Here is a 10,000-nt window from a genome sequence, read left to right as displayed (position 1 = left end):
TAATAATAATGGTTTCAGATTTTGGCACAAGGCCAGTAATTTCAGTGTGTGTGTGTGTGGTGGAGTAAGCTGATTCCATTAACCCCGGTGTTCAAACGGTGCTTATTTTATTAACTCTGAAAAGATGAAAGGCAAAGTTGACCTCAGTGGAATTTGAACTCAGAATGAAAAGACAGACAAAATGCCATCAAGCATTTTGCCTACCGTGCTAACAAGTCTGCCAGCTTGCTACTTTAATAATAATTATGATGATGATAATAATAATACCCCACCTGCAGGATCATGCGCTGTTTATCTTGATATGAGATCACCATGTCGTGCACATATGGTTGTGATGCACGAGTCTGGTGTGCCCTTATCAGACGGGTAGTCATGATGGGTATGCAGGGCTTCATATACTTTACCCTAGTGTCACTTTGATGGCATGCACTGCTCTCTCACTCAATAATAATAATAATAATAATAATAATTCTTTCCATTATAGGTACAAAGTCAGACATTTTGAGAGAGTGAGCTGGTCAATTTCACTGAATCCAGTGCTCAACAGGCACACAATATACTGATGACCTCTAAAGTATAAAAACAAAGTTGACCTTGACAGAATTTGAATTCAGAATGTGAAGATGGGTGAAATACCGCCAAGCACTTTATCTAGTGTGCTTAACACTTGTGCCAGCTCACCACGATGATGATGATGATAATAATAATAATAATAAAAAGAACAGCATGGTACCATAGGCTGCAGGCAGCAAGCCTGTTATGCATGCAAGACTCCAGGAGTTACAACAAAACCCAAGATAAAAAGAAATAATAATAATAATTTCTTTTAGATGAGGAGGACATCACATAGACAGTCAGCAATTTGTGTGTGGGGGGTTAACATAAAAGATGAAGAGAAAGAAATGGACAAGACAGTGAAATGAGATTTAGACAAAGTATGTGAAAACATGAATGATGCAGTCCTCCTGATACAAAGAGAAATTCCAACTAGGGTCAATTGAGGAACCCCACAGATCCAAGATTACCTTGGAACAAAGGCATGACGCCCTCAACCAACTGTTGCTGTCCAATCTACAGGTACATGCTTAGAGTAGGGCCATTCGCCCTAACCATTTCTGCTAGTCACCAATGTTTTTATAAATTCATCAAGATAAAGCCCTTTCCTCTCCCCCCTCACTTTCCTTTCCAAGTGGACCTTTAAAAAAAAGTTGATGAAGGCTTGACTGAAGAAGGAAGTGTCTTTCCTTTATCCTTTTAAGTTTGTCATTCACACATCCTCTTTTGCCATAACCACTGGACAAGTGGTTCTCAAATTTGTTCACCTATGGGCCCCTTTGAGTCCTACTTTACTCAAATGGGCCCTTATAGCCATTTGATATTTAAAAAATACTATTGTATTTTTCATAATTAAATATTATTAGGAATTGTATAAAAATTGTTAAAATATATAGTGTACAGTATAATTATAACTGATTTATGGCACATAAATTTTAACAAGAAAATATTGGCAGTACATACTCTAAAATTAGAATGATACAAAGATGAGCATGGTCCCAGCGTAAGGATGAAATGCAAATTCATGAAGCTTTCCATATTTTTTTATAAAGGCGGTGCTCCAGCAAGGCTGCAGTCACATGACCAAAAGAATAAAAGAATAAAGACCCTCAAGGGTCATATGGACCCCAGCTGAGAACCACTACACGAGACAGAGGAACACCACCTGCCCTACCTGGTTAAAGGTGAGTGGTGGTGTGATCCTCAAAATGAATTCAGCTGACAGATTTGTCACAGACATCATAACAGTTGTTTGACATAATGCGACAAGTCATCAATAATAGTTTTTGATTTAGGGAGAGGGCATTAGTTGATTACACCGACCCCAGTATTTGACTGGTACTTTATTTTCTTGATCCTAGACGGATGAAAAGTAAAGTTGACCTCAGTAGAATCAACTTTCACCTTCATCCCTCTGGGTTGAACAAAAGTACCAGTCAAGTACCGGGGTCAATGGCATTGACTAACACACTCTGCTCAAAATTGCCTTGTGATATTTGCTTCAATATTATGATTTCAATTCCTGCTGAGGTCATCTCTGCCTTTCATCCTTTCAACATGGATAAAATAAAATACCATTTAAGTACTAGGGTTGATATCACTGATTTCCTTGAATTTCTGAACTGGTGCCTATGTTAAAATTTATTTGCTCATGTTAGAATGGGTAGGTACCTTTTGAAGTAATGCTAACAATGACTGATTTACCAGAGAAGAAATCTACAGAAAAATCTACTGTTGAATTAAATGGATCAAAACTTTATTTGCCGACGAGGTGGGGAGAAAGAAAAATTATAGAAAATAACTATAGTAAAAGTTAAGTAAACTACAAAAAATATTACACTATTAATATAATAGTAATAATAATAATTGCCTTCCTATTAAATTTTTTTCTGTTTAGCAATTAGAAAACAAATAAGTAAAGCATGCCTGTTACTAATGAAGAGCAGAACAAACATATATAACGAAACAAAGAAAGCCGAATAACCTTTAAAATCGAAGATTATCAAAAAAATTGACAAGATAAAATATGCAGATATTTTTTTATGTATACAAATAAATATAAAGAAGCAAAAGTTTTACAATTCTCAATCAAAATAGTAATTAACTCTTTACCTCCTGTAAGACGTAATAGTCTACAGCAGTGCTTCTCAAACTATCTGATGTTGTGTACCGGCAGTTTTTTTTTTCCCAATGTGCCAGGGAGCAGTAATATTTCTTAGTAATATTAATTTATACCGGAAACAATATATATAATGAATATAATAAAAGTTGACAATTTTTTTAATTTTATATTTATTTTGTAAACAAATTATACAATATTACATAAGCGTTTTATAATGTTTCTTTCTTTTCTGGAAACTTGCTGTGTAGAAGTAGCTGATGGCTTGTGGACCGGCACCGGTCCGCAGACCACCACTTTGAGTAGCACTGGTCTACAGGACTACATTAGTCAGCTAGTCCTGAAATGCATATCAAAAGAGTCATACTAAACATGTTTACATTCGTTTTGAAAGAAGTTAGGAACTCTCAAATATAAAGGAGAAAAACTCTTATCTCTTTCTTGGTCTTCCATCTCTGTTCTGTAATAGAATCTTTACAGGACTGGGCTTTTAAGTTAGAAAATTTTCAACAGGATGTCAAAAGTTAATAGAACCACATTTTAATGAAAATTAACTTATAAATTATTTGTCCCAAATTTAGTGATATACAGAATTATTCTATGGTAAATGGTACAATGTAAGACTGACACACCTGTTTCATGGACTCCTCAGCCAAATGATAGAAGCCAGAGCCCAAACTTTCCAACAAAAAGAAGATACGCCATAAATATCATTCATATAAAACTATCATTTTGTTATATCATTAGATAAAGTTAGGAGAATATAGAGAAAGTGTTACCTTTTGCCATAAGCCCTTGTTGCTGCAGTTGGTTCATAGATGGAGCTGTTGATTTCTGAAAACGAGCATTTGGGTTCAAGGAATCTAAGCTGATGTTAAGTCCACTGGAATCTGTCCAGGTGTTGTTTGAAGAGGTCTGAAAATGAAAACCCTGGAGTTAAGAGACATTGTGGGATAATTAAATATGATGCCTTTTGACTAGTGAGCATTGTTATATAGCTGGTAAGTTTCCAATGCACAAAGTCTGTGATCCAGATTTGATCCTCTGAGTTAAAGCCATTCTGTTACTCTCAGAAATTAATAGGTTTTCTCACACTTAACTGTATGTCCCAAGTTGAGAAAGTTAAGCAACTGACTAAATGTAGCTCTAAGACATGAGATAAATATCTTTTGACAGAGTCAAGAATGGACCACAGATACAAAATCACAAGATCTTTATATTTCATATCAAAAGTGACAAGATTACTAAACATCAGTTTCTTTTGATAATGTACACAATACCCGTATCTTAGGATTAGCAGGAGAGGGAAATGGAAAGTTGGAGCATTTATATCTTTCATATGTTCGTGATGCAAGTGAAATGAAATGCTTTCTAGTAAAAATTCAACTGAGTACTGTACTTGCCTCACAGGGTTCTAGCAGACTTTCTATTTCAAACTGCATATGATTGTCATCATCATCATCATCATCATCATTGTTTAACGTCCGCTTTCCATGCTAGCATGGGTTGGATAATTTGACTGAGGACTGGTGAACCAAGTGGCTACACTAGGCTCCAATCTGATTTGGCAGAGTTTCTACAGCTGGATGCCCTTCCTAATGCCAACCACTCCGAGAGTGTAGTGGGTGCTTTTACATGCCACCGGCACGAAGGCCAGTCAGGCGGTACTGGCAACGGCGATGCTCAAAATAGTGTATTTTACGTGCCTCCTGCACAGGAGCCAGTCCTGCGGCACTGGCAACGATCTCGCTCGAATGTCTTTTCATGTGCCAGGAAGGCAACGTTGGTAACGATCACGCTGGCGACGTTGGTAACGATCATGCTCACAATGTACAGAGCCAGTTTATATATGAGACAGACATAATCAATTACATTGATCCACACCACCTGCCTGTAATTCCTACTCATAATGTAGTAATAATTACCAGTATGATAACGTTATTTCTATTTTGATGCATACATTTATAGATTTTAGCAATGCCTTTAATTTCATCCAATAGTTAAGGCTGTTAAAAGCATAACACTCAAACACATGTAATGACAAACGGAATAGCATAGATTATTGATTCCCATATCAATCTTTTTGGATGCAAACTTAAAACAGAGATAGTTAAAACAAAAATACCATAAAACACTTAAGATGGTCTTTTACTGTCTTGACAATCCCCACTACATTACAGATAGATAATAATTTTATAGTGATTCAGGTTTCTAAATATCCATTATGGGTTACTGGGAGGGAGAGAAAATCAATCACATAACATTTTCAGAAAAGAGTTTATAACATTTATGTAAAATACTAGAAAATGTCCTGTTTGGATGTGAAGAGAAATGAAAATAAAAAAATAAAAATTGGAATGGAAATCTAAAACATGCATAAAAACATACTAAATTAGCAACAAAAACTAAGAAGGAATAATAATAATAATAATAATAATAATAATAATAATAATAATAATAATAATAATACAAAGACATTTTACAAAAGGTAACATGCTCAATTTGTCATACAAAGAAAAAAGCTTGCAAATGTATACAAAAAAAAAAAAAAAAAAAAAAAAAAAATCACAGACTATATAGTAATGTTCATCTCACCATTTCAAGTCTAATGTAACATCTCCTTACTTAAAATGATAGGGTGTGATTTGAGAGCAATTTAGTTGTTATTTCTGGTGAGTCAAGTGACCGCATGGACAATTTTGTTGGTTCATTAGTCAACAGTTACATGGTATCGCTGAATAAAGCTTTGCTCAACACGAAGATAGTCATTGCTTGCATGTGACACAGAATGTGTGTGTGTACAACATTCAAGATGTGTGAGCATATACCAAGTGGTGAAAAGTAATACAGTTTGTTGTTATTATTATTAATCCCCAGATTGTCATCCAGCAGGCCTTTGATTAAAAACATCTAGACTGTGGCAATTTCATCTTTTCTACAGTGTCATCCATTGAGGATACTATGCAAAAAAAATGTGTCTTTTCTTTTTTAGGGCAGTGGGATGTGATTTTAAGATTTTCTTTTCCTCACATTTTAAAATTAATAATTTTTTAACAATTGCCTTTCTTAAAACTTTTAGAAATAATAATAATAATAATAATAATAATAAATATTGATACTACACTCTTGGAGTGGTTGGCATTGGGAAGGGCATCCAGCTGTAGAAACCTTACCAAATCACATTGTAACCTGGTGCAGCCCTGCCAGGTTACTAGTTTTCAGTCAAACCGTCCAACCCATGCCGGCATGGAAAGCAGACGTTAAATGATGATGATGATGACGACTACTTTTTGAATCATTCTGCATTTATGCTTGGTAAAACATCTAACAAATATTTGTGACTGAGGTGTTATAAGGGTCCTTTACATGGGAATACAGCATTTGTATTACACTCTTGATAATGAAAAGGAAAGAAGGGAGTTTGAATGAGAGGGTTGCTGAAGACTGTAAGGCCTAATATTCGTCAGGGAGGTTTTAGGTGAGCAGTAGTCAGAGAAAGGTCCAAAAGAGAGCAGTTCTAAAGAGAAAGGAAATTGGAAAATGGCTCAGTCAGTTTCAAATATACAGGAGACATTTACAGGTGATTTCATATTTATTGTGATAATTGAAATAAAGATTATTTTGTATGAGAAAAAGAAGTGGGAGGGGGGAAGGACTGGTCATCATTTTTACCTAGTTTAGATATTGTGTGATTTTTCTCAAGCTTTCCATACGTTGAATAGGAATAAATCTCAACGTGACAGGACTATGTTAGCAATACAGATATAAAATGTGAAATGATACATGTAAACTAGAAAGCAGACCATATGGAGAAACAATGAAAGAAATGTATAAATAAACAAGAGCACTCAGAGAGCGCAAACCTCAGCCAAGGCAACACCAACGTCCTCTCAACAATTAACTGGAGATGATTTTTAAAATGAGAATATCTGAAATAAACTTGACTGCTTTCACAAATGAGAAAACTAAAAATGAACCCGACTGCTCTCAAACATTAAGTAAAAGAACAGGAAAAAATAATCCAGAATCCTTGTCTGGTACCGGATTGATCCCAAAATCTAATCAGTCTATGCTAGTCATGAGGCCAAACATCCCTGAAAGTTTCATCCAAATCCATCCAGTTGTTCTTGAGATATCTTGTCCATAGACAAACAAACAAACACAACTGAAAACAATACCTCTGCCTTTGCTGAAGCAGAAGTAATAAATAAATAAATCCTCACTAGAATCAAACAACCAAATGCTTCACCAAAATCATAAATGAAATGTGATAAATTAAAGGATTACAATATTGGTGTCTGGCCATGAAAGGGCAGTTAACATCTTTCTTGTTTTCATTCTTTCACTGAGAAACTTGCTGTTTCTTGGTGTGTATTTATCTTAATATGTGTGTGTATGAAAGAAAGAAAAAAGTGCATTTGTGTGTCTTCATTATAATGTATATATCTATATAAATTGTCTTTGTATTTTGGCCTATGAATAAAGTAAAGAGTTCTTAATAGATATACTAGAGTTGATATATTTAACCGTTTAGCATTCAGATTATTGTCAAATGTAATGCTCATTTATTCACATTATTGTGAAGTAATCATACATTATTTTTTAGCTTTGAGGTTTTAATGATGTGATTGTTTATTTTTAAAATGACATTTTGGGGTAGGTGTGAAAGGCCAGATATGGCCAGTTTGAGCATGAAACAGGTAGAATATTTAGGCCCGATATGGCCAGTTTAAATTCTAATGAGCTAAGTTCTTAAAGTTGATACTCTCCAAGCTGCATCAGTCTGCCTGCCTAAGAGTAGAATAAGTTCCAAATAAGATCTGATATAGAATAGAAGGATCTCTTTAGTCTTCCTTGCATGGGAAAATCTTTCTGGTACCAGTGGCATGAAAAAAGGCATCCAGTTCACACTGGAAGACATACACAATACCTAAGTTGTCCAGTGTTCTCTATTGCTGTGTGTATGATGATGATGATGATGATGGGGACTGAGATAATGTGTCCAACCTATACCAACATGGAAAAATGATGATGACAATGATTACGTACAGTTCTATATTTAAGAGATGAGGAATTATTTACATTATTTACATTATTTACATTTGACGGATATTCGTCCTCATCTTGTTTGTTGTTAACACAACGTTTCAGCTGATATCAGCGACCTGATTAATAATAGTAATAATAATAATAATAATATAATAATAATAATAATAGTAACATCGATAGGAATGAGAACCCAGGTTCGAAATTTCCCCCAAGACACCTGACGAAGGCTGGAGGGTATTTCAGCCGAAACGTTGTGTTAACAACAAAGAAGATGAGGACGAATATCCGTCAAATGTAAATAATGTAAATAATGTAAATGATTACGTAGCTTAAAAATATTGACATTCAACTTCAATGTGCACCGTATGTTCAGTAGTCTGTCATGTGTTCTAATATCAAATATTTAAATGCTCCCTTGTGCATGAAGCATCATGTACATGTATAAACATGCACGTGTCTATAGAGACTATCTCTGGCCTGGATATGTCAGTAGAGGCAACAAAATGTTAAATACAGGAACTGACCATCACCATAGATATATTGAAATGAATATACACAAATCCTATAGTATAAACGACAACAGTCATCTCTGTGGAGTATCACCTGAAACAATACATGACATCACAATGTATGAGGAACACCCATACTAGCTAAAAAAGAAAAAGAAAAACCTACTTGGAGGCACAACTACATTGCAAAGCTGCTCTACAGAATGCTTAGTCATTAGATAAAATTTCAATTGCTTCAAGGAAGAGATATTCGGTACTCATATAAACCACAAGCTGCCTTAGATAATAACAATGTGTAAATACTGAGATTTTAGTATTATGAGAGACCACCAGAGAGAAAATAACAAGTCTGACATCATTCTCCATGACAAAAGCTCTTACACATTGTTGTTGGCACTCCGTCGCTTACGACATCGAAGGTTCCAGTTGATCCGATCAATGGAACAGCCTGCTCGTGAAATTAACGTGCAAGTGGCTGAGCACTTCAGACACGTGTACCCTTAACATAGTTCTCGGGGATATTCAGCGTGACACAGTGTGACAAGGCTGGCCCCTTTGAAATACAGGCACAACAGAAACAGGAAGATAGAGTGAGAGAAAGTGGTGGTGAAAGAGTACAGCAGGGTTTGCCACCATCGCCTGCCGGAGCCTTGTGGAGCTTTAGGTGTTTTCGCTCAATAAACACTCACAACGCCCGGTCTGGGAATCGAAACCGCGAGTCCAATGCCCTAACCACTGGGCCATTGCACCTCCACTCTTACACATTATCAACATAGCAATATCAAAATATCTATGATGCTGTGTAATAGTGAACTGAATAGCTAAGGTATTACATCAACCTAAATATTGAATTTAAAATCTTGTGGTAGCAAAGGAAAATTATCTATACTCCTTTTTAATTGGTACAAATGGAGTAACACAACCATTTCTAAGACATAACAAATTCCCCATAAGGTGAGAAATAGACACATTCCAGAAAATAATGATACTAGGATCTGTAAACATTATTAGGACATACACTGTATTGTGAACCCTTCTGAAAAATTTTTATTAACCTTAGAGACATTTGTTAACCTTGAACGTTTTCATTAACCATAAATATTCTGATTAAGTTTGAATACATGTCTTCCATGTTCTCCAAAATGTACCTAATTCTTGTTCCAAGAAAGAATATTCTTGATGTATTTCTCAAACCATGAATAACGAAGGTGATGATGATGATGATGATGGTGACAATTTCTAATGTTGGACAAAACAAAAAAACAAATTTGGGGGAAAGGTATTGTTGAATTAATTCCTGGACTGCTAGAGTGGATTTAAATATAAAGCCAAGTAACTAAATACCACAAGGCATCGGCTGCTTCCCTATTTCTGCCACCCCACCAGCAACAATAACAACCACCACAGCAACAGAATAATAATAATAATAATAATAATAATAATAATAATAAAGACTGAGGAAAAGGAGGAGATGGTGGAAGGAGACAGAAATAAGGTGGACATTTAAAATTGGTGCAACTCACCTGTGGTATTGACATAGGGATGGCCATAGCAGGAATAGGATTGACAGCACCTGTAGGGGTGGAAAATGGGGTACCTGCACCGGACATCATAGTTGGTGGGGACATCATGGCCGGTGGGGACATCATTGTCGTCGACTGGGGAGACATCATGTTGGCTTGGAACATCATAGTCTGTGATGGCACCAACCAAGGCAGAAATCACGAGGAAAAAAAAGAAAGAAAAAAACAAGGGTGCAGCAAGGTAA

General features: G+C 35.6%; 1 protein-coding gene and 1 non-coding gene across 8 annotated transcripts in view; one reads left to right on the top strand and one right to left on the bottom strand.

The window, feature by feature from the left end:
• The window catches only part of LOC106871733 (clathrin interactor 1), a 172,755-nt gene that overhangs the window by 17,617 nt on the left and 145,138 nt on the right, over positions 1–10,000 (bottom strand). For 5 of the 7 annotated variants that reach the window (XM_052965736.1, XM_052965739.1, XM_052965738.1 and 2 more), the window contains exons 12-13: positions 9,756–9,926; positions 3,454–3,589 (exon numbers count right to left, since the gene is read on the bottom strand). In XM_052965736.1, coding sequence (XP_052821696.1) covers positions 3,454–3,589; positions 9,756–9,926 — 307 coding nt within the window. Of the gene's footprint in view, positions 1–2,850; positions 3,015–3,453; positions 3,590–9,755; positions 9,927–10,000 lie in introns of those variants that run through there. The other 2 variants (XM_052965742.1, XM_052965741.1) reach the window with 2 other exon arrangements.
• Positions 1,498–1,599, top strand: LOC128247175 (U6 spliceosomal RNA). The gene has a single exon (XR_008263580.1). It is a non-coding gene; the product is annotated as a U6 spliceosomal RNA (small nuclear RNA).

Source organism: Octopus bimaculoides, chromosome 2 (assembly GCF_001194135.2).
Source record: "Octopus bimaculoides isolate UCB-OBI-ISO-001 chromosome 2, ASM119413v2, whole genome shotgun sequence".
Classification (NCBI taxonomy): Eukaryota; Metazoa; Mollusca; class Cephalopoda; order Octopoda; family Octopodidae; genus Octopus; species Octopus bimaculoides.
The sequence above is the reverse complement of the archived record's forward strand: the minus strand, read 5'-3'. Positions and strand labels throughout refer to the sequence as shown.